Genomic DNA, 25,827 nt, shown 5'->3' with positions numbered 1-25,827 from the left:
AGTACTGCAGCTCACAAATTGTGGACAGATGTGCCATTGCTTTTGGATGAAAGCAACAATGTATATCTAATCCTGAACATCCTCTAAGGCTGTGTGCACACGCTGCGGATTAGGTGCGGATTCATCCGCGCGGATTTTGTAAAATCCGCAGGTCAAAATACCTGTGGTTTTACCTGCGGATTGCTCTGCGGTTTTGCCCTGCGGTTTTTCATCTCCTCAATGGAGGAGATGGCAAACCGCAGGAGAATCCGCAGAAAGAATTGACATGTCAATTCTTTCTGCGGATTGAAAACCGCAGATAATCCGCGCGGAAAATTCCGCACCGTCTGCATTGCGGTTTTTGATTCCCATAGGGAATCATGGTACTGTACACCGCAGCGGCCAAAACCGCTGCGGAACCGTAGCAAAATCCGCAGCGTGTGCACACAGCCTTAAAGATTAAGGCTATGTGCCCACGCTAGCGTTTTTAAACGCTCAGGAAAAGGATCCCCTTTCCCAGAAAACACGCGTCTTTTTCCGCGCGTTTCTTGCGCGTTTTTTGACGCGTTTTTTGACACGCGATTTCTGGGAACATTGGGGATGGCTAAAAATGCTGAGCAATGCGGGAATTAATGAGCATGCTGCGTTTTTAGCGGCTAAGCGATTCCTGAGCGGTTAAAAACGCATGCATTGGCACAAAAAGCCAAAAACGCATGCTAATTAATTTGATGCATCTTTTAAGCATTTCTGCAGCGTCTGATCCGGCACAAACGCTGTGGAAACGCTTAACAAAACGCATCGTGGGCACACAGCCTAAAGGGTACCCGTCGCTCGGTTCATGCTGCCTACACCAGACATAGCATGAATCAGGCATTGGTTGCACCTTTGCAGCCAGGTATGTTTTCTCTAAAACACTTCAGTTGTTTTCAGAATTTTTCAAACCCACCTTCCAAAAGAGAAAAATATATTTTATTTTTCCATCAACTAAGTTTAATGAGGGCTTGGTTTTTGTGGGATGAGTTGCATTTTTTTGTGTCTCCGATTTGAAGTAAATATATTGCACTGCATTTTGAGATGGCAAAATAAAAGAAAAAGCCCACAGAAATTCAGCTTTTTTTGTCTTTTGTCTTGACCACCATTTAAATTTGTATCATAAATCAATAGTACACACGAAAATAAGAAACTTTGTCCTATATCTTATCAGAGAAAATCGCTTATTTCTCCTCCTGGACTGATCTTTCATTCTCAAAATTCTCAATTTAATGGTAAAATCTGTCTTCAGTGAAAGTAGATTTCCTAGATTTCCCCATTACTGAGATGGAATATGACAGTTGTTGATCCTAGAGTTATATGGAGAACTGTAATTGTCATTTTAGGGGAACCTGCAACAAAATGTCATGTGTCTGCCTCTAGAAAATCCCCCTCCCCTTTCCATAAAAGTTTAAAAGCACCAACTGTCATCTCCGTATTGGGAAAACCTGTCTTCACTGAGCACAGATTTTACCCATGAACCGAGGAGAAAGAAGCAGATTTCTATGACATATTATATTAAGACATATTATAAAGTTCCTTATTTTCATATATAATATTGATTTATGGGATATAAATAAAAATCACAGTAACACTTTAAAGTATTTGATAATTTTTACATTTAAGGTTCAAAATGCAGCCATACTATTTAGGTCTCCTTTTTTCCTGCATTCTTGTTTTTAATTTTATATATTGTAATTTTTTAAACACTTTTTAGTCCTACTAGTGATTTGACCACATTTGAGCTTGATTGCTCACATAATACACTGCATTATCTATCTACCGTATTTTTCAGATTATAAGACGTACTTTTTTCCCCAAACATTTGGGGGGACAATGGGGGTGCATCTTATAATGCGGATATAACTTACCAGCCACTGTGGAGCAAGGTCCCAGGGTCGCTGCAGGCCGCAGGCTGGGATGAGGGGGTGTTCGGATGTGCGGCCCGCTGCTGCTGGCGTTCGGTGCTGCGAGGGCTTTGCCGACATTTTGTGAAAGGCCAGAGCCCCCCAGAGTTGCATGGTTTCCTATAGGGTGGACTCTGGAAAAATGGCTGCCGGGGGCGACGCATGTGCAGATGGAGATCTCTGCACCAAAATCTCGGGAGATGAGATCTCAGCACTGAAATCTGGAATCTCAGTCCACCCCCATAGGAAACCATGCAACTGCGGGGGCTCTGGCCTTTCACAAAATGTCGGCAGAGCCCAGGCAGCACCGAACACCCACAGCGGCACGCCACACATTCGAACACCCAGTCATCCGAGCCTGCGGCCTGCAGCAACGCTCCACTCTTGCCTCCTCCAGCAGCGACCCTGGGACCCCTCTTCACTGCAGCCACCACCCCCAGTAAGCAATAAGACGCATGGATTATAAGAAGCAGCACCATTAAAAAAAAAAAAAAAGGTTTTTTTTTCCTATTTTTCGCCTCAAAATTTGGGATGCGTCTTATAGTAACATAGTAACATAGTTATTAAGGTTGAAGGAAGACTTTAAGTCCATCTAATTCAACCCATATCCTATCCTAACATGTTGATCCAGAGGAAGGCAAAAAAAAAACCCATGTGGCAAACAGTAAGCTTCACATTGGGGAAAAAAATTCCTTCCACATACGGCAATCAGCCTAGCTCCCTGTATCAACGTAATATCAAGGAAACTAGTGTATATACCCTGTAATATTATACTTTTCAAGAAAGGCATCCAGACCCTTCTTAAATTTTAGTAGGGAATCACTCATTACAACATCATATGGCAGAGAGTTCCATAGTCTCACTGCTCTTACAGTAAAGAATCCGCGTCTGTGAGTATGCTTAAACCTTTTTTCCTCAAGACGTAGAGGATGCCCCCTTGTCCCCGTCACAGGTCTAAGAGTAAAAAGATCATTAGAAAGGTCTTTGTGTTGACCTCGCATATATTTATACATTGTAATAAGATCACCCCTAAGCCTTCGATTTTCCAAACTTAACCCCAAGTGTAATAACCTGTCTTGGTATTGCAGACCCCCTAGTTCCCTACTAAACTCTGTCGCTCTTCTCTGCACCCGCTCCAGTTCAGCTACTTCTTTCTTATACACCGGAGACCAGAACTGTACACAGTATTCTAAGTGTGGTCACACTAGTGACTTATATAGAGGTAAAATTATGTTCTCCTCATGAGCATCTATGCCTCTTTTAATGCATCCCATTATTTTATTTGCCTTTGCAGCAGCTGCCTGACACTGGCCGCTAAATGTGAGTTTGTCGTCCACCCATACACCCAGGTCCTTTTAAGTGACAGTTTTGCCCAGTGTTTTGCAATTAAGCACATAATTATACATCTTAATTGTTCTACCCAAGTGCATGACCTTACAGTTATCCCCATTAAAGCTCATTTGCCATTTATCAGCCCAAGCTTCTAGTTTACATAAATCCTCCTGTAATATAAAATTGTCCTCCTCTGCATTGATTACCCTGCAGAGTTTAGTGTCATCTGCAAATATTGAAATTTTACTCTCTATGTCCCCTACAAGGTCATTAATAAAAATGTTAAAAAGAAGTGGGCCCAAAACTGACCCCTGTGGTACCCCACTGCTAACCGTGACCCAGTCCAAGTGTGCTCCATTAATAACCACCCTTTGTTTCCTATCCCTGAGCCAGCTCTTAACCCGCTTACACATATTTTCCTCTATCCCCATTGTTCTCATTTTATGTAACAACCTTTTGTGTGGCACCGTATCAAAAGCTTTTGAAAAGTCCATGTACACCACGTCCAATGCATTCCCTTGGTCCAGTCTGGAACTTGCCTCTTCATAAAAGCTTATCAGATTAGTCTGACAGGAACGGTCCCGGTGCGTCTTAGAATCTGCAAAGTACGGTATCTATCTCATATCTATCGATCTCATATCTAGCTATCCATCTATCGTGGCATGTAACAGTTTGGGCACCTCTAGTCAAAATTACTCTCATTGTGAACAGATAAGCAAGTTGAAGGCCTAAAAGGCCTTAATTTAAAGATGACACATTTCTGTTGTATTTTAGGCACAATATATATATTTTCAACTTTTACATTTTAAAAATAACAAAAAGGAAAATGGGCCAATGCAAAAGTTTGGGGAACCTGCATGGTTAGTACCTAGAATCACCCCCTTTTGCTAGTATTATGGCTTGTAAATGCTTTTTGTAAGCAGCCAAGAGTCATTCAATTCTTGTTTGAGGGATTTTCATTTATTCGTTATGAAAAATTCTTCCAGTTTCATTGAAATTTCATTGAATCCATTCTTCCCTCTACAGTACCTGTGAAATGATCCTCGACCCATTGGCTGCAACACAACCACAACGAATGATTGATCCACGCCCATGCTTAACGGTTGTCGAAATGTTCTTTTCGGGAAATTCTTTTCCCTTTTTTCTTCACACATACCTTTAATCATTGTGGCCAAAGTGTTCTATTTTATAGTCATTGGCCCACAGGACTTATTTCCAAAGTGCATCAGACTTGTTTAGATGTTCTTCTGCATACTTCTGAATTTGAATTTTATGGTGAGGATGCAGGAGAGGTTTTCTTCTGATGACTCTTGCATTAAAGGCCATATTTGTGCAGGTTTCTCTGAACAGTAGAACAATGTACCACAAATCCAGAATCTACTTAATTTTCCCGAAGGTCTTTTACAGTCAAGTGGGGGGTTCTGATTTGCCTCTCTTGCAATCCTACCAGCAGCTCTCACTGAAATTCTGCTTGGTCTTCCAGGCCTTATCTTGACCTCCACTGTTCCTGTTAATAGCCATATCTTATTTACATTTCAAACGGAGGAAAGGGAAACTTGATAACCCTTTGCTTTCTTCTTATAGTCCTTCTCCTGCTTTGTGGGCCTCCACCATTTTCAGAGTGAAAGGCAGCTGCTTAGAAGAACCCATGGCTGCGTTTTTTTTAGCACAAGGTTAGAGGAGGCTGGAGTTTTATAAAGCTGTGAAATTTGCATCACCTGGCCTTTCCCAATGATGATCGTGAACAAAACATAACCCTAACAGGCTAATTAAGGTCTGAAACCTTGGTCAAAGTTTTCCGAGCAGACAAATCTCCAACGTTGCCCAAACTTTTGCATCAGCCCACATTCCTTTTTGTAATTTTTAAAAAAATGTAAAAAAATAAAAGACTTTTTTGCCTAAAATACAGAGGAAATGTCATCTTTAACTTTAGGCCTTTTAGAGATCAATTAATCTTCAACTTGTATAACTGTTGATAATAACAGTAATTTTGACCAGGGGTGCCCAACCTTTTAAATGCCTATCTATCTATCTATCGATATCCATAGCCCTGGGTTGTAAGGAGTCTCTGAAATTAATCAGCACTTACCAAATTTCAATGACACATTTTTTGCGTTGAAACAAATTATGGACCTGAAAATCCATGACTTTTATTGAAAATTGATAAATACAAAAGAGAAAGAATTCAAAATCTTACTAAATATTTAAGAACAGGTAAATTGGGCCTTTGACGTTTTTGAGCATAAAACATAAGACTGAAAGTAATATTTGCACTGTAATGAGAATGTCCCCTTATGCTAATCCATCTGCTTGCTGGATTAAGGTACTTATTACTTGGAAATGGGCAAAGCCATCTATCTGGCAGCGGCATTATAATGCTTCTAATTAAAACGTGGAACCACAGTCTTGAATAAATTGCAGAAGAAGGCATGAGCAGATGTAGGCTTTATTTCTGTAACTACAGAATAGACAGCAAACAAACAGCATTAGAACATCATGTGATTTATGGCGTCACAGCTCGGATTCTGGACAGATTTCAACTGATGGCAAATAAATATTCTCTGCTGACCGGATACAAAAGCCCCCGATGACCTACTTTACTACTGCACTGTGTCAGGTTTTCGCCAGATTATCAGCTATATATTAATAGCCAAGCTGGATTGTTAAAGTGCTCTTGTCACCTTCGTACTCTAAAGGAAGTCATTTTAACAGGAGGTGACCTATCAGTTCAAAAGGATTGCAAAAATGTGACTCGGGATTAATAGATAGTATTCGCTTATACTGTGCAATCTCTAAGGGGAAAAAATATGCAATTAATTTTGGTGTTTTATTAAAGTAACACAGAAAAAAAATTACAAAATAAAACTTCACAGCAACTTAAAGGGAAGCTATCCTACGGAAAAAAATATCATTTGTTTAATTGCTTGGTTCAGGTTTTTGTGTTAATGTTTTTTTCAACTTTTTCCATATCACAACCTGTAGTAAAAAAAAAAAAAAAAAAAAATAGCTTGCAGTTTTCACACTGGCCACTGGGGCTTTCTTTAGACTAGCTTCTTGGTAAGTCAGGAAATACACACATACATTAGATACAACGAACAGACAAGGACCCTATATCGTGTATTGAAGCAACTAATGAGCGTGTGCAAAGGTGAGTTTGAAGGGGAACAAGGTCAGCTGTGACACCACTTATTCTGAATGGTGGACCCTGTATTATCAGCTATGTATAAAGAGATTACCTGGCATTACAAGCCTGTCTGTGATAAGGAGCCTTGCTGAAAACTTTTCCAAAAGGAACGGAAAAATTGTAGGAGCACTGTTTTTTTTTTTAAAAGGTACAAAAAACAAACAAACAGAAACAAAATAAAAATATACATGTAAAACAGAAACTGGATTTAAACAATAGGTTATTGTCTGAAGATAGCTTCCTTTTAATGGAGCCTTTTCCTCGAAAGTGCAGCCATTTCTGCGGCAGCTCACAGCACACCGGAAGGAAGTCATTATTGGCTGCCATGTTACAAGTCCGGCGTAGCGTCTATCCGTTCGTGATTTCTACAAGCCTGCTAGCACACATGACACTTGCCTTGCCGCCCCTTCCCAAGCTCTTTACTACATTGCTTTACCCTGCTTGACTGCTAATTAATTATAAGACTTTATTATCTAGAAGGTTTCCTCCACACTGTAATAATTCCCTGTTTGGATATTAAAGGCCTCTCACTCTTTTTAATTGACTAATAGGAACCGGATAGGATTGTCTGCCATGTTATAGATACAGTAGAGCTGTAGTTTATTCACCCTTTCAACATACCTGCTAATTCACATCACGCTTATTTCTAGTTTCCCTCCCCTCTCACACTGCATAGCCAGACTGACTACTTGTATCAGCGCTAATGCTGCAGTGATCACAGGACTTTAATAACGTTTTTTGGGGTTTTAATTGGCTGTAAGCCGTAATCAACATTAACAGAAATAAACACTAGAAATAGATCATTCTGTTTCTAAAGACTCCATATAATATACGAGTTTCACTTTTTGTATTGAAGAACTGAAATTAACTTTTTGATGACATTCTAATTTTGTGAGAAGCACCTGTATCATTTAAGTTTACTGGGTGCAGTAGTTATGACAGAGTCACAGTTTTCGCTGTTGCAGACTTAGCACCCACACTGCTGATTAGCAGCTTTCTATGTACATTGTATCATGAGAGCTCGTATTCAGTGCTGGGGGGAGGGTTGGACTAGGATGCACAAGGATAGTTGTATTGAGGGTGGTGTTGGACTTGGATGCACAAGGATAGTTGTCCTGAGGGTGGTGTTGGACTAGGATGCACACGGCAAGTTGTCCTGAGGGTGGTGTTGGACTAGGGTGCACAAGGCAAGTTGTCCTGAGGGTGTGTTGGACTAGGGTGCACAAGGCAAGTTGTCCTGAGGGTGGTGTTGAACTAGGATGCACAAGGCAAGCTGTCCTGGGGGTGGTGTTGGACTAGGATGCACAAGACCAGTTGTCCTGAGGGTGGTGTTGGACTAGGATGCACAAGGCAAGCTGTCCTGGGGGTGGTGTTGGACTAGGATGCACAAGACCAGTTGTCCTGAGGGTGGTGTTGGACTAGGATGCACAAGGCAAGTTGTCCTGAGGGTGGTGTTGGACTAGGATGCACAAGGCAAGTTGTCCTGAGGGTGGGGTTGGACTAGGGTGCACAAGGCAAGTTGTCCTGGGGGTGGGGTTGGACTAGGATGCACAAGGCAAGTTGTCCTGAGGGTGGGATTGGACTAGGATGCACAAGGCAAGTTGTCCTGAGGGTGGGGTTGGACTAGAATGCACAAGGTCAGTTGTCCTGAGGGTGGGGTTGGACTAGGATGCACAAGGCAAGTTGTCCTGAGTGTGGTGTTGGATTAGGATGCACAATGCCAGTTGTCCTGTGGGTGGGGTTGAACTAGGATGCACAAGGCCAACAGTCCTATGTTGATAATCTCCTGCTGATAAAACACCATCTAATAAGTGATACATCCCTGTAATCAGGCTCTGTTCTCCTGCATCGTGGTACGCTCAGGTTACATGGCAAAAACCTGCTGACTAATTCCCTTTAAGCATAGGCAAAATGTGAAAGCAAGGCAGGGTTATTGAACCTTTAAACACAATAAGACTTACCTTCTTCTGCAATCACCGTGAGGGTTACTGTATTCCCAGCGTCTTTTATTAGTTGTACTATGTTATCGTGTGACAACTCCACAATCGACTGGCCATTAACAGCGGAGATCCTGTCTCCCACTTTAAGCTTTCTGCAGCGGTCAGCAGGGCTACCTTCTATCACCCGTCCAATCTTGTGAGGAATGACTGCAATGAGAATTAGGATACCCAGATAGTCATGTAATCTGCTTGTCCATAATTATAAATGGCAAAAAACAAAACTCTTGGGCATCATTCACACGCTGACCTCGGAGTTGGCTTGGGTTGCATGGTGTGCACATAAGGTAGGTTGCTATATTTACTGGATTGAAGAGAAATGCTAATTTGATAGTGTCTGACCAATGGGACACCCACAAATCCTTATGATAAGGGTCAGTGGCGCAAAATATACTTATTATGGCACTTGTGTAAGTTAAAGACTTGCCAGCAATCACTGTGCCCCAAACTCAAGACAAACATAACATTTCATAAAGTCGCAGATTATTATTTATATATGACCAAGTAGTGCTTACAGTTAGGTCCATATGTATTTGGACAGAGACCTTTTTCTAATTTTGGTTCTAGACATGAATGAATTTTAAACAAAACAATTCAGATGCAGTTGAAGTTCAGACTTTCAGCTTTCATTTGAGGGTATCCACATTAAACTTGGATGAAGGGTTTAGGAGTTTCAGCTCCTTAACATGTGCCACCCTGTTTTTAAAGGGACCAAAAGTAATTGAACAGATTAAATAATTGTAAATAAAATGTCCATTTCTAGTACTTGGTTGAAAACCCTTTGTTGGCAATGACTGCCTGAAGTCTTGAACTCATGGACATCACCAGACGCTGTGTTTCCTCCTTTTTGATGCTCTGCCAGGCCTTCACTGCGGTGGTTTTTCAGTTGCTGTTTTTGGGCCTTTCTGTCTGAAGTTTAGTCTTTAACAAGTGAAATGCATGCTCAATTGGGTTGAGATCAGGTGACTGACTTGGCCATTCAAGAATATTCCACTTCTTTGCTTTCATAAACTCCTGGGTTGCTTTGGCTTTATGTTTTGGGTCATTGTCCATATGTAGTATGAAACGACGACCGATCAGTTTGGCTGCATTTGGCTGGATCTGAGCACACAGTATGGCTCTGAATACCTCAGAATTCATTCGGCTGCTTCTGTCCTGTGTCACATCATCAATAAACACTAGTGACGCAGTGCCACTGGCTGCCATGCATGCCCAAGCCATCACACTGCGTCCGCCGTGTTTTACAGATGATGTGGTATGCTTTGGATCATGAGCTGTACCACGCCTTTGCCATACTTTTCTCTTTCCATCATTCTGGTAGAGGTTGTTCTTGGTTTCATATTTCATATGTCCAAAGAATATTCTTCCAGAACTGTGCTAGCTTTTTTAGATGTTTTTTAGCAAAGTCCAGTCTAGCCTTTTGATTCTTGATGCTTATGAGTGGCTTGCACCGTGCCGTGAACCCTCTGTATTTACTTTCATGCAGTCTTCTCTTTATGGTAGATTTGGATATTGATACGCCTACCTCCTGGAGAGTGTTGTTCACTTGGTTGGCTGTTGTGAAGGGTTTTCTCTTCACCATGGAGATTATTCTGCGATCATCCACCACTGTTGTCTTCCATGGGCGCCCAGGTCTTTTTGCATTGATGAGTTCACCATTGCTTTCTTTCTTTCTCAGGATGTACCAAACTGTAGATTTTGCCACTCCTAAGGTTGTAGCAATTTCTCGGATGGGTTTTTTCTGTTTTTGCAGCTTAAGGATGGCTTGTTTCACCTGCATGGAGAGCTTCTTTGACCGCTTGTTTCCTTCACAGCAAAACCTTCCAAATGCAAGCACCACACCTCAAATCAACTCCAGGCCTTTTATCTGCTTAATTGAGAATGACACAATGAAGGGATTGCCCACACCTGTCCATGAAATAGCCTTGGAATCAATTGTCCAATTACTTTTGGTCCCTTTAAAAACAGGGTGGCACATGTTAAGGAGCTGAAACTCCTAAACCCTTCATCCAATTTTAATGTGGATACCCTCAAATGAAAGCTGAAAGTCTGAACTTCAACTGCATCTGAATTGTTTTGTTTAAAATTCATTGTGGTAATGTCTAGAACCAAAATTAGAAAAATGTTGTGTCTGTCCAAATATACATGGACCTAACTGTACATATAAAAAATTCACCCATAAAAATAGGTCGCGGTAAGAGGAATGAACCTTTACAAAACATTAATATTCAGGCAAATTTCTGTACTGTGAGCTAATTGACTCGTGTTACTGTGTGCCTGGGTGCCATGCTCAGCGCTGCGCGGTATTGTTAATACGCACAACATCTGCTTGACTACATTAAATATATACCACGCTAAAGGATAAGACATAGCAGCACAGGACAGATGGATTTTCAGCAGGGAGACAACATCAACACTAATAATATTTACCCAGGATTTTCAATATTGTGATGGCAAACGAACAGGAGAAGAATTAATACCCAGTCGCGAAAAAACACACAAAAAAAAATTAAAAACCATATTAGAAAAAATAAATTAATGGAATAATTAACAACTGTACTATCGTTATTAAAAAAAATTGCCATGCTTATGAGGGTAGGCACTTAGGGAGATGATAGCTGCCTGCGGTAATGCAAGCAGCACAGTTGCCCGATTAAAGCATATCCAGAAATCTGAAGCCACACAGCCAAATCTAAAGAGGTTCCAGAGATGGTGAACGGAGGTGAAACTTTCTAATACTGCTGTCCAAAATCTCCCGAAATACAGACTATTAACCATACACTAGAGCACACAAAAAGAAATCCAATAAACAGAAGCTTCTGCTGTGAAACGTAGGGATCAAAATGTCTTTTATTTAGTAATCTGGGGGCACCATTGCACCAAAGGTAAAAGAAAAGAAGTCTCCAGTGGTACCAAAAAGGGGATACTGTGTATAAATGATATCTAATCCTACACATTATTGCAAATTGCATTTAGAACAGGTCATGTATTACAGTCAGGCTCGGACTGGTCCACAGGAGAATCCACCAGTGGGCCCCCATATGCAGGAGTGGGCCACCAGCCTTTTATCAGAGCAGTACCTGGCACAATACACTTGATTCACTATATACAGACAAAGGCAACATCTTATTTAACAATTAACACACTTTATTAACATAGAAATTTGTGAATGAGAATAAAGTCATATTTGCATGGAGCTGAAAAGTGGGGACCCTTGAGTTGAGGTTAGTGGTGGGTCCTTGGCACCCCAGTTTGACAATGATTACAATAGATGACACACTAATGTCAGGGTCCTCACAATGGTAACAGGTGAGAAACTAATTTATATAAAAACTCTCTCACCTCCTGGAGGGGGTTTATTTTTGGAGGTCAGGATAACAAATCCAAAGCCTTCATTTTCCTTCCGCTGTAAGACAACATCGTAAGCTTCTGCAGGCGGTTTGGGGACACCAGTCACTTCAATTCGGTTTAGCCTTGGAGAGCCGTTCAGGGCAGGAGTAGGGTTTTGTGTGTCCTCCTCTTCTTGTGGTTTATCTGTAAAAATGAACATATATCTCATGAATGCTTGCAAAACCACAGGCAAACAAGCCTCCTTACATTGGCACACCAGGACCAGTATGTCACGCTCCACAAGGAGAACCGTTACCCCATAGACCCCAGTCCAGAGCTTTTCACCTAGCTAAATCAGATCTCATACTTTGCACCTACGAGGGGAAAAACCCCAAAACATGTCAGCAAATTGAGATTCTGATTTGGCTTTTATAATATATAATAGCCTTTATATACGGTACCAGCCAACACAGTATCAATGGACATAGCGTGATCTAGGGCTGCGGAGTCGGTAAGTGAAACTTCTGACTCCGACTCCTCAATTTCCATGACATTGACTACACCAAAATGGGCTCCGATTCCAACTCCTTGACTCCGACTCCACAGCCCTGCCAAGGTAAGCCAAACCTCCGACTCTGGACTCCTCAATTTCCACGACACCCATTCCATTAAAATGGGCTCCGACTGACTCCACAGCCCTGGAGTGATCATTAGTAAATCTTTCTGAGCACATAGACTGTCATTGTTGTCGACAGCATCTGTCCTGTTCACACAATATGCTGCCGAGAACAATGATCACCTGCTCTGACTGCACAAATACCAGAAAACAAGCGATTATAAGAACCCTTATTCACGATAATTTGCTGGTGTAAGTCCAACCTTTACTGTATCCTCCTTCCATGGGGTCAATCAGTGCTGCAGCTGACCGCACCCTAAAAATCATAGCAGTCCCAGCAATCAGTGCTGAGTACATTCCTGCCATGCCTCGATAAGTCCATGAGACATTGGAAGCCCTATCTGACCTGATTACGCTAAATGTTCACTGATTCTGGCACAGGAAATATAACTATGGGCCATAATGCGATCGGACAATGCTTCGGCTTTGAGTCAATGAATGGGATACAGAATGTGCCATGTGTTGCATTATTCCCAATTGTGCCCTTCCCGGCAAATTACATAAAGATGTACAAATGTTTAGCGCTCATTCTATTGGAGAGGAACGAGGGCGTATACGTTACAGAATGCACCTTCCAAGCCTCTTTGATCCTTATGTAAGTGGAGTTTTTGCTCCCGTCTATATATTATCCTCTACCTTTTCCTCCTTTGATCTGCCGTCATTTCTGTGACAGGTCGGTATATACACAACATGGCACATTAGCTCATACTCACAGTAAAACTTCATCTTGACCTAGGCTTTACATGAGCGGGATGATTATTCTTATGTGACTACCATTATATAAGACAATATCCTTTGAAGTGATAATTATTATGGAGTTAGAAAAAGAAAATCCATAGCCTGCCATGAATAGTTGGACAGAGAACATCTAACCAATATACTAAATAAATGATAAAAGTTTTCTGGAAGGCTTTCGTTTCCTTTATTTCCGAGATTCATTTCTAATTGTGTCGGACACAATTTATTACTTACTGGCATTCGCTCAGAAATTAATTTACATTGAAGGGGTTATGTGCTGCTCTGTCGGTCTACTACTTTATTTTTTTTATAACTCAATGATAATTTGCACTGCAAAAAATATTGTATGATAATAGTAGTCACATAAGAATAATAATAATGTCAGACAGTAAAATATGTAAAACATTTTTTAAGTGGATTAAGAGTAATAAACAGGCTTATTCACCTTCCAGTGCCCCTGCGGATCCAGCACCGGCTGCTCTGGAAGCTGCCCCATTTGGGAGTCTCAGCCTGTGATAGGCTGCAATTGGTCAGATGACTAGAAGGGCGTGTGCAGGCTGCAGCGGTGCTGTGATTTCTAAACGACTGGGAGCTAGTGCAGACTTCTGGAATGGGCTTCCCTACATCCGCAGGAAGGCGAATATGCCATTGATTATTATTTTTAACCTTATAATTGCACTCAGTGGTTCGCATTACTGCTTTGAAGCGTTCGGGTCCTGGGCTCAAATCCCACCAAAGACAACAACTGGAAAGTTTGTATGGGTTTCCATCGGGTACTCTGGTTTCCTCCCACTCTCATTAAACATACTGATAGGGAATTTAGACTGTGAGCTTCTGTGGAGACCACAGTGATGTTTGTAAAGTGCTGTGGAATTAAAGAGGTTGTCCACTACTTTAACACTGATGACATTTGCTCCATCTACTCATAGTGGATGTGGCTGGGTACCGCACATCCGACCCCTATTAAAATCAATAAGGGGCAGCTGTACAGCACTCAGTCGCTGCCACTATCAGGAGATGGAGCAGCTCCGTAACTGAGTACTTCTGGCATTTGCAGGCACTGAGAACAGCATCCCCACTGATCAAACATTGCTAACCTATCTGTAATGGCAGGTCATCAATGTTGAAGTAGTGGACAACCTCTTTAACGGCACTATATAACAAACATACTAAATATTAGTAATAATTTTTACTGTTGAAGAACCCATTTAATATCTAGGGATGCATTCAAAATTCTGTAACCTTCAGAGCAAAAATCTGCATAGACCTTGTTCTCTGGTAAGAGGTATATATTAATCCTGGCACTGTACAATAATCTGAAAAGATAAGAACGGGACAGAACCTAATGATTTCTGTGTAAATGTAATATGTATGGGGGCCTCAAGGTGGGTACTCCACGTCTGCTACCAGCAATGACACCAGGTTGATGCCCTGGGTAATATGGCTGACGAAGGCTTCCTTCCCAGATAATGTGTTATATGCAGCTTGGCGGAGCACTTCTTTATCTTAATCTCATCTATTACATAATTAATGGAAACCAAAACAGTCCAGATAGTGTTGTGGGTTGGTTGTGTTCGGCCATTTCTGGGTCAGGCGGTTTGGGGGATTTTTCAGTACAAATGTACTTACTGAATGTAATTGGATAGAACGTAGTTCCATTTTTTGTGCTGATAACCTGGAGATTCACATTCTCTAATAAACAATAGGAGAATTTCTTTGCTGGAACTTTCCATTTGTTTATGGCAGATAATTACATTGACGTTTTCGAAAATGCTCCGTCTTTTGCAAAGTAGCGCGGATGACACCTTTAAGCCTCCACTGGGAAAAAATAATTTCCCACCGGCAGACACGCGGCTCAGAATATGAAGGTTGGAAAACTCGCAACATTGATTTAATCTAAGAAGCAGTAGAACGTATATGCCGGCCAGGAATGATCCCTTTATTGAGCAGATCTCTAAAGGCTTACTGCTGGGAGCAAAGCAAAAAGGTCAAGATGAGAACGGTGTGCAGAACGGAGGAGCGTTAGTCATCGTGAGGTCAATGAAACGCAAGAATGAAGAAAAGGACATTGGAATTTGTAGGGGGACATGCAAAGGCAGGCAACACTCAACGCTGGAATCATCCAACTATGTCAATGGTGGAGGTTCTTTCTGCACGTGAGAACCAACAGTTCATTTTCACATATAGTGAAACACCGATCAGCTATAACATTCAAACCAATGGTTACAATGGCTCCTGTAAGGTCACACAAGCAAGCTAATGAGCAGTCAGTTCTTGAGGTTGATTTGTTGGGGAAAAAAAGGAAAAAACGGGCAAATCACATCTGGACCAGAGCATCTTCCAAATGCAAGTGGTTAGTACCTACTAAGTAGTCAAAGTAATGGGAGGTGGCCACCTGGTTTGGTCATTTTCTATGGCAATGTGTGGATGCATGTGGGTTGCATAGTCCGGGAAGAGTTGGCACCAGGGTGCACTATAGGAAGGCAAGCTGGTGGAGGCAGTGGGCAATGCTTAGCTGAGAAAGCTTGGGTTTTGGCATGACTGTGAATGTCACTTTCACACATACCACCCACTAAAACATTCTTAGAGGGTACTCATGGGCATGACCCCAAACAAGAATATTACACATAAAAAGAAATGTGATGCAAAATATGTAATTAGGAGGCCATGTAAAATAATTGGGAAAATAAGGCTAAATCAAAAAATAATGTTATGTCAAACAAACACAGGGAAAAATGGTCTGTAAGGATAGGTCATTAATGTTAAAGTAGTGGACAACCTCTTTAACGGCACTATATAAGCAAACATAACAAATTTTATCAATAATTGTAAACAGATTTTTTTTTTTTACTAGTGTCGAACAAGCCATTTAACATCCAGGGATGCATTCAAAATTCTGTAACTTTATTCATTGAAATATACAGGACGTTAGACATAACAGTAGAAGAATGGCGACATTCCATCAGGAGGAGGGAAACAGCCGTAATAGATTTAGTTTTTTCCATTCATTTAAATCCTGCTCTTGCAATATTTAGGAGTCCAGTAGGCGGTACTATTCTAGTGGTTGACATCCTTTCCTATATGACCATGTATAGAAATAGCTGCCAATAACCTAATAGGACCGCCTACTGGACTCCTAAACACAAAAAGGAGCAGGATAGAAATAAAATTCTAGTTGGACGGAACATTTTCTAATAAATCTATACACAAGTCTGCTCCACTACTTTAAAAGTGGCTAATCACAGATATGCATATGAAACATGACAGGAACAATCAGGTTTTTGCCACCTAATATCAGAGCAGTAATGTGTCACTTGCTGGGTTGTTTAGTATAGATGTGATCAAATCATTGTTTTATCAGCAGGAGATTATCACTAGAGGACTAGGAAACCTGCTGCGATGTAGTCCTTCATATTCATGAGGTCTGCATAAACCCGCCCCCACCACCGATTGGCTGCTTTTTTTGCACACTGTGGATAGGCAGATATCTGCCTATCGGTGGTGGGGGTGGGGTTATACAGTGTTCAGCATTCAGAGAACTGGTAATTCTGTAGCAGGTAAAACAGCGATTTTAACAAAATGAAACCAAGTAGCCCAGTAAGTGAGACATCACTGGAATCGGGTATCTGTCCCTACATAATGATGTTCTCAAATGGGGTAACCAAAACATGGAGATAGATTCCCTTTAAGCAGTGATAATGCTAGGTAAGCCAATGAAAAGAAATTGTAGAATCAGAAGTCTACTAAAGTCCCACCCGGAGTAAGTTTGTCTTGTTTAGGTGTTGTGAACAAAATTATGGAACCCTGGGCCCTTCTTTACCTCTTAAACCTTTACCTACCTGTAAAGAATATCTGCCTTCTCACTGTTAGCAGGACATGACCATTTCGAGCGGCAGTGGTCATTAAATCTAAGACCTGCTTGTGGGATTTTCCCTTCACTGGTACTCCATCGATACAGATTAGTTCATCAGCAGCACGGAGGCGACCATCTTTCTCTGCAGCGCCTAGGGGAATAATCGCCCCGATGTAAATCTGCAATAAAAGAAAACGTTTTAGAAGTGAATTTATGAGATTTGTTGTCAGTTTTGCTTGTGGCGGCGTTGTTTTTACTTGTTATTTGACCTTTGATCATTTTAGCGCATCTTTACACATAACAGGCCTGTCTAGAGCAGTTTCTCCTATTTTTCCAGCATCTGCCTAGTGGTGTGAGAATTGCCACCTTCGGTCGTAACTCTCAGATCTGGCTTAGACCTATTTGTGTTAGTAGTCACGCCCGTTTTCCCATCCATATTTCAAAGTATACAGACTGACAAAAGAATAATAAAGTTACAAGTTTTTGGGCAAAAACAATGAGCAAAATTTGTGAATTTGTTATTCACTGGAAAGCGGCAAAAAAAAATTCAAAGTGCACTGAAACGTGAAAAAAAGCGCAATTTCTCATTTGTGTTTTTTTTAAATTTTACCACGTTCACTATATGTTAAAAATTACCAGACAATAGGACTCTCCAGGTCAGTACAGTTCTGCGGATACCAAACCTGAATAGTTTTTTTTTCCTTTATTTAAGTGGCGAAAAAAACCCAAACATTTGTAAAAAAAAAAAAAATTAAATAAAGTAAAATTTTTCCTGTGTCCCAATTTTCTGAGACCCGTAAAACTGACATTTTTACAAATACCATTTTGGGGTAGCTGTGAATATGAACTTTTTTTTTCCAGTTTTTACTATATTTAATAGTACTTGAAGCTACAATCATGTAAGATCGACAGCGGCATTTAAAACATGTTAACAGCCACAGACAGCTCTATTCCACCCATGGCTGTTAAAGGCAGATGATGGCTGAATAACACTGGTCAACAGCATTTTTGGTGCCAAAGATATTTCATCGAATTTAGGGTATTTTTGGGGTGCTGATTCTGAATATGTCATCAGTTTTGCCAGATTGGCTCAAGTTTTTGAGATTTTTGGTATCTTATTTATAGCACTTGTTGGTAAATGCGACGCATCATCTCATTAATTTCTTTGGATTAGTACTTGAACTGAGCAGTTCTCAATATAGTTTTGTGTTAATTAGTGTTCTAAAAGTTTGTTCATAGCTTGATTTTTGCACTAACTTTATGTTGTTGTCTGTTTTCCAGTGAAAAGCATGAACTCATCAAGAAGAAGTTGTCTTAACGATCCAGACTCATTCTGTTACATTTGTGGTGAATACACACTGCCAAAACATAGAAGAAACATAACAGACTTCGTAAAAAAAGTGTATTTTGCCTATTTTGGGGTTATGCTTGGGGACCAAGACAAGTTTTGGGCACCACACATAGTGTGCAAAGCATGTATCGAATTATTACGAAAATGGAGCAAAGGACAAAGAAAAAGCTTCAAATTTGGTGTTCCAATGGTGTGGAGAGAGCCAAAAAATCATCATGATGACTGTTATTTATGGTAAACACAGGTACAGGCACATCTTCACAATGAGGGACAGGCCTTCTTGCAGATTCCATGTTACTCCCATTTTCGTTTCTTATGCTTATTGAATCCTTGCACTTGCACTGCACAGAAATAACAGTCATCATGATGATTTTTTGGCTCTCTCCACACCATTGGAACACCAAATTTGAAGCTTTTTCTTTGTCCTTTGCTCCATTTTCGTAATAATTCGATACATGCTTTGCACACTATGTGTGGTGCCCAAAACTTGTCTTGGTCCCCAAGCATAACCCCAAAATAGGCAAAATACACTTTTTTTACGAAGTCTGTTATGTTTCTTCTATGTTTTGGCAGTGTATATTCACCACAAATGTAACAGAATGAGTCTGGATCGTTAAGACAACTTCTTCATGATGAGTTCATGCTTTTCACTGGAAAACAGACAACAACATAAAGTTAGTGCAAAAATCAAGCTATGAACAAACTTTTAGAACACTAATTAACACAAAACTATATTGAGAACTGCTCAGTTCAAGTACTAATCCAAAGAAATTAATGAGATGATGCGTCGCATTTACCAACAAGTGCTATAAATAAGATACCAAAAATCTCAAAAACTTGAGCCAATCTGGCAAAACTGATGACATATTCAGAATCAGCACCCCAAAAATACCCCAAATTCATTAAAATATTTTGGACACCAGAAAAAAAAATTTTTTTCGTTGACCTGTGTAATTCAGCCATCATCTTCCAAGAAAGAAGCAGGCTCGCCTTTCAAGCCCGCATCAAAGTCAGGGTATGTTCCCACAGTCAGTATTAGGCCGCTTTCACACTTCAGGCTTTCGGTATCCGGCATGGGGCGGCAAAAAACCGGACTACCGGATCCGGCCGCATACGCAGACACCGGATCCTTCTTTCTGCCGGATATATTCCTGGCAGAGGTGGTTTCCGGGCATGCGCAGTGCGAAAAACCGGTCCGGCGTTGGGAAAAAACGTTGCATGCAACATTTTTTCCAGACGCCGGACCGGCTATTTTCTCCGGATCCGGAAAAAAACGGATGCGCCGCATTGTCATCCGGCGCAATGCAGCAGCAATGAAACAGCACGGGGAAAAAGCCGGATCTGGTCGTAACAGACGCCGGATCCGACAGTCCGGTTTTTCACCGCACCATGCCGGATACCGAAAGCCTGACGTGTGAAAGCGGCCTTAGGCAGCACTTTGGACATAGCACATGTCCACTGCGTCCAAAGCGCTGCCGGCTTTAGAACGCAGGTGAATCCGCATGTGTTCATTGAACCGTGCCGAATCACCGCTTCCAATACATTGTACTGGTGAAATTCCTCTTGCGGAGGCTCACGTCTCCGCAAGATAAATAGACATGCTGCGGTCTGGAAAGATGCGCTGCATATCTGTCTCCACAGGGAAGCCGCGGGCGCCGATGCATGCATAGTGGGCATGGGATTTCTTGAAATCCCCTCCACTATGCTGTAATATCTGGCCGCTGCGATTTACACAGCGTCAAACCCGCAGCGTTTACTGTCCGTGGGAACATACCCACAGGGATCTGACATATGAAGTAACTGTATGCCACATGTCCGGAAGGTGTTAAAGGGAATCTGTCAGTAGGATTTTGCTATGTAATCTCACAGTACTGTATGGACAGAGACACTAATTTCAGCAATGTAACACTTCGTTTACTGGGTGCAGCAGTTGTGATAGAATCACAGCTTTCTCAGCTGCAGATCTAGCAGTGCCCTGTATATTAACCTCTGTGTAACACTGCCCACACCACTAATTGGCAGCTTTCAGCTTATCAGTGGTGGGGGCATGGTTGGACAAGAAGGTCAGTTGTCCTGTACCGATAATCTCCTGCTGATAAAACACTGATTGTATTGAAACTCCAACACACAGCCCAGTACGTGTTACATCACTGTAATCAAGGACTCTGAACCTACATCAGATTACACAGCAAAAACCTAGTGACAGATTACCTTTAAGGGAATCTGGTTATCAGAAAATGACTTATTATTTAAACCAGTTAGTTCTATTTTTAAAAAAAAATTTTGGAAAACATTTTTTATATAACAATATAATTTTTTTTTTTTTTTTTTAAATATAATTTTGCAATTTTCACACTGGTTACAGGGGCCATCTTCCTGTCATTTCAGGATGAGTTTTCAGCAAACTCATTTTCATCACAGGCAGGATTACAGTGAAACGCACAGCTGATAAAGGATTCAGTACTCTAACTTGGTGATGGTACTCCATTACTCCTGCAACCTTGACAATGACTTCTGCACACGCTCAATAGATGCTTAAGTGCAAAGAATGAGTCTCTATTGCTGCTAATATGTGTGTTATGTATGTATGTATTTCTAGAAACAATTGGAAGATTTCCTAATTTTAATTTTTTTAGTACAGACTGTGAAATGCAAAAGCAAAACATTGCCGAATTAAAAGAAAAAAAAATACATTTAACACAAAAAACGTAAATTAAACCATAGGTAATTTTCTGACGACACATTCCCTTTAAGATCAATAAGTACATGCCTGGTGACAAAGCAGCAAATTAGCAATAACACAGAAAATGAAGGCCTCCAATTTCAGTGTAATTATCTGTTCTATGCCTTAGCAGTTGTTTTAGGAGCCTTATATGCAGACTGACACGATGGCCTTGCACAGTACACATTCACCATTATTGCCGATGCCAGCAATCGCCGGTTACCAGAGCTGCTACAATAGCAAAGTCCTAAAAGAGTCCAAGCAAGGTCAGATCCTTTTAGCAGCTGTGTTCCGCATCTATATTGTAACGGCGTGCCCTTTGTAACAAACACATTTACATTGATTTCTCAGCATTTCATCAACTCAAAAATGACAGCGGTAGGCAGTGTAGGCCTTGTTGCTGTGGTTTCCTGTCGTCTTCAATTATATTAAATTATTGGGCATGCATAGGAGAAAACTGAGCCATAACACAGCATGAAGACACTGCAGGTACCTGGAATCACTGGCAGAAGAACACAGGGCCTTTTAATTATTTATCTCTGTACTTGACTTCATTCCTAACAAACTGGGTCTGACATTTCATGTTGCTTCCAAATAGAATAAAGCATTGCAAATCATTTATTACATAGCAATCATATGTCTAATAGATATATAATGCTAAATCCATATACAGTGGGGAAAAAAAAAGTATTTAGTCAGCCACGAGTTGTGCAAGCTCTCCCACTTAAAAAGAAGAGAGAGGCCTGCAATTGACATCATAGGTAGACCACAACTATAAGAGTCAAAATGAGAAAACAAATACAGAAAATCACCTTGTCTGATTTGGCAAGATTTATTTTGTAAATTATTGTGGAAAATAAGTATTTGGTCACCTAAAAACATGCAAGATTTCTGGAACTCACAGACCTGTAACCTTCTTTAAGAGGCTCCTCTGTCCTCCATTATTACCTGTAGTAATGGCACCTGTTTGAACTTGTTATCTATATAAAAGACACCTGTCCACAACCTCAAACAAACAGTCACACTCCAAACTTCACTATAGTGAAGACCAAAGAGCTCTCGAAGGACACCAGAAACAAACAGTGAGCAAAAATTCCAGAACCACATGGGGGGACAAAGAGACTGACCTGCATAGAGTTGGGACCACCGTAATAAAGGATACCATCAGTAACACACTATGCCGCTAGGGACTCATCCTGAAGTGCAAGACATGTCCCCCTGCTTAAGCCAGTACATGTTCGGGCCCGTCTGAAGTTTGCTAGAGAGCATATGGATTATCCAGAATAGTATTGTGAGAATGTGATATGGTCTGCTGAAACCAAAGTAGAACTGTTTGGTAGAGACAGAATGCTGAGTTGCATCCAAAGAACACCATAAATACTGTGAAACATGGGGGTGGCAACATCATGCTTTGGGGCTGTTTCTCTGCAAAGGGACCAGGACGACTGCTCCGTGTACATGAAAAAAATGAATGGGGCCATGTATTGTGAGATTGAGTGCTAACCTCCTTTCATCCTCAAGGGCATTGAAGATGAAACGTGGATGGGTGTTTCAGCATGATAATGATCCCAAGCACACCACCAGGGCAATGAAGAAGTGGCTTCGTAAGAAGCATATGAAGGTCCTGGAGTGGCCTAGCCAGTCTCCAGATCTCAACCCCATAGGAAACCTGTGGATGGATTTGAAAATTCGTGATGCCCAGCGACAGGCCCAAAACATCACTGCTCTAGAAGAGATCTGCATGGGAGGAATGGGCCAACATACCACCAACAGTGTGTGAAGACTTACAGAAAACAAAGGATATATAACAAAGGATATATAACAAAATATTGAGATGAACGTTTGTTAATGACCAAATACCTATTTCCATCATAATTTGCTAAATAAACATTGCCAAATCAGACAAGGTGATTTTCTGGATTTATTTTCTCATTTTGACTCTCATAGTTGTGGTCTACCTATGATGTCAATTACAGGCCTCTCTCATCTTTTTAAGTTGCAGAACTTGCACCATTGGTGGCTGACTAAATACTTTTTTCCCCACTATATACACAGGTTATCAGGCCACCACCAGGGCAAACCATGAGGCACTGTAGTAAGAAGCTATCCATAAACCTTAGATCGTTGTATGCTTAGTGCTGGTTTCCCTGACAGTTATTTTTCCCTGCCCCCTACCAAACACAATAAAGGATGAGCAATTTTATGCTTGCATATGGGAGAGAGAGTAAGCTAGTGCCAGACATCATTAGCAGCTGCTGACCTCCTGTGAGAACAAAAGGATGGGGCATGCTGAAATCCAACATGCCTGAGTGTCCCAAAACCACAGAACAAATGTCAATCTTCCAATTATAGTTTCTCTGTCAGCTTCACCTCTGGCTTTGGCATTCAAACACTGACGTGTGAATGAGCCCGTAAACTTTTCCTCCGATTGTTCCACTCCCGATTTTGGGTTAAAAATACTGATGAAAAAAACTGACCAAATACTGATGTGTGAATGTGGCCTTACAAAAGAAGATTTTCTGTAAACCTACTGTATACACCAATCTGGTCAGTTTACTCTGCTGTACAATACACTGCCCACTGATTGTCAAGCATTTCCAAGCAGACCGATTCTCTTTAACTGGTTAGTGTTTATTACCAGTGACACACAGGTTGGAGTCTCATCATGACCCATATTACAACAATGTCACTCAAATAATGTTATTAGAACAGATGAAGTGCAGGCTCAGAGTATCAAACACCAGTGGACTGATCAGAAGACGCAAGCTGCAAGACTTGCATTATATTGTAAAATTGCATTATGAGATAAAATGTACTCTGTAGCCATTGCACCAATTCCATTTTCTTTGAGGTCAAAGAGCAATTTCTTATATAGAAATAACTAGGAGTTACCGTACAGATTTATACCCAATTCATAAGAAGAAAAACACATACAAAAGATTGGTTGCACTTCCAATGTAAGAAACACAAAAGCCTAGACAAGACAAATAAAAATATTTAGAATTACGCACACTGGGTCATAACCACTTTCCTAAGTCAAAAATTGGCAATGGGATACAACCCATATGACCGGCATGATAACCACAAGAGCTCTGTAAATGTGGTGGATATCTGAGATAAGTATGAATAGACAATACCTCTACAGCAGGGGTGGGGAAACTTTTTTCTGCCAAGGGCCATTTCAATATTTATAACTTAATACGGGGGGCCGTTCAAAATCATCAACTTGAAATTTATCCCGCTATATATGGTTAAACAATTAACTAGCCCCCTAATGTGACAGCAGGATCTGCTTCTCTTTGGTGAGACGAATGATGTTAGGTGATAATGATGATGCGTCTCACAACTGCTTTTCCAGGATTGCATCGGTCTTCAGAGCAGTTGACTTTTTGCGAAGAACTCGCAGCAGTAAGTTCTAAACACAAATATATACACTGCTCAAAAAAATAAAGGCAACACTAAAATACCACATCCTAGATATCACTGAATGATATCAGTTGCAAATCTTTATTCATTACATAGTGGCATTAATTGAGAACAATAAAACATTGATCAATTCTATGTAAATCAAAATTAATATCCCATGGAGGCCTGGATTTGGAATGATACTCAAAATCAAAGTGGAAAATCAAATTACAGGCTGATCTAATTTCAGTAGAAATGCTTGAAGACAAGGAAATGATGCTCAGTATTGTGTGTGGCCTCCACGTGCCTGTATGAACTCCCTACAATGCCTGGGCATATGCTCCTGATGAGGCAGCGGATGGTCTCCTGAGGGATCTCCTCCCAGACCTGAACTAAAGCATCCGCCAACTCCTGGACAGTCTGTGGTGCAACATGACGTTGGTGGATGGAGTGACACATGATGTCCCAGATGTGCTCAATCGGATTCAGGCCTGGGGAACGGGTGGACCAGTCCATAGCTTCAATGCCTTCATTTTGCAGGAACTGCTGACACACTCCAGCCACATGAGGTCTGGCATTGTCCTGCATTAGGCGGAACCCAGGGCCAACCGCACGAGCATATGGTCTCATAAGGGGTCTGAGGATCTCATCTCGGTACCTAATGGCAGTCAGGCTACCTCTGGCGAGCACATGGAGGGCTGTACGACCCTCCAAAGAAATGCCACTCCACACCATTACTGACCCACTGCCAAACTGGTTCTACTGAAGGATGTTGCAGGCAGCAGATCACTCTCCATGGCGTCTCCAGACTCTGTTACATCTGTCACATGAAAGCAAGTTCACACTGAGCACATCTGTGAAGAGCACAGGGTGCCAATGGCGAATTTGCTAATCCTAGTGATCTGTGGCAAATGCCAAGCGTCCTGCATGGTGTTGGGCTGTGAGCACAACCCCCATCTGTGGACGCCGGGCACTCAGACCATCCTCATGGAGTCAGTTTCTAGCTGTTTGTGTAGACACATGCACATTTGTGGTCTGCTGGAGGTCATTTTGCAGGGCTCTAGCAGTGCTCCTCCTGTTCCTCCTTCCACAAAGGCAGAGGTAAGCGGTCCTGCTGCTGGGTTTTTGCCCTCCTACGGCCCCCTCCACGTCTTCTGGTGTACTGGCCTGTCTGCTGGTAGCGCCTCCAGCCTCTCGACACTACGCTGACAGACACAGCAAACCTTCTTGCCATAGCTCGCATTGATGTGCCAACCTGGATGAGCTGCACTATTGAGCCACTTGTGTGGGTTGTAGAGTTTGTCTCATGCTACCATGTGTGAA

The 25,827-nt window shown here is 41.4% G+C and overlaps 1 protein-coding gene across 3 annotated transcripts in view; it reads right to left on the bottom strand.

Annotated features, from left to right (window-relative positions):
- MAGI3 (membrane associated guanylate kinase, WW and PDZ domain containing 3) overlaps positions 1 to 25,827 on the bottom strand; it is a 414,340-nt gene that overhangs the window by 27,513 nt on the left and 361,000 nt on the right. For all 3 annotated transcript variants that reach the window (XM_073587058.1, XM_073587056.1, XM_073587057.1), the window contains 3 exons: positions 17,013 to 17,205; positions 11,772 to 11,963; positions 8,394 to 8,579 (listed from right to left, as the gene is read on the bottom strand). In XM_073587058.1, the coding sequence (XP_073443159.1) occupies positions 8,394 to 8,579; positions 11,772 to 11,963; positions 17,013 to 17,205 (571 nt within the window). The remainder of the gene's footprint in view (positions 1 to 8,393; positions 8,580 to 11,771; positions 11,964 to 17,012; positions 17,206 to 25,827) is intronic.

The sequence above is a fragment of the Dendrobates tinctorius genome, unplaced genomic scaffold (assembly GCF_039654945.1).
Source record: "Dendrobates tinctorius isolate UK_male_01 unplaced genomic scaffold, ASM3965494v1 ptg000098l, whole genome shotgun sequence".
Lineage (NCBI taxonomy): Eukaryota > Metazoa > Chordata > Amphibia > Anura > Dendrobatidae > Dendrobates > Dendrobates tinctorius.
The sequence above is the reverse complement of the archived record's forward strand: the minus strand, read 5'-3'. Positions and strand labels throughout refer to the sequence as shown.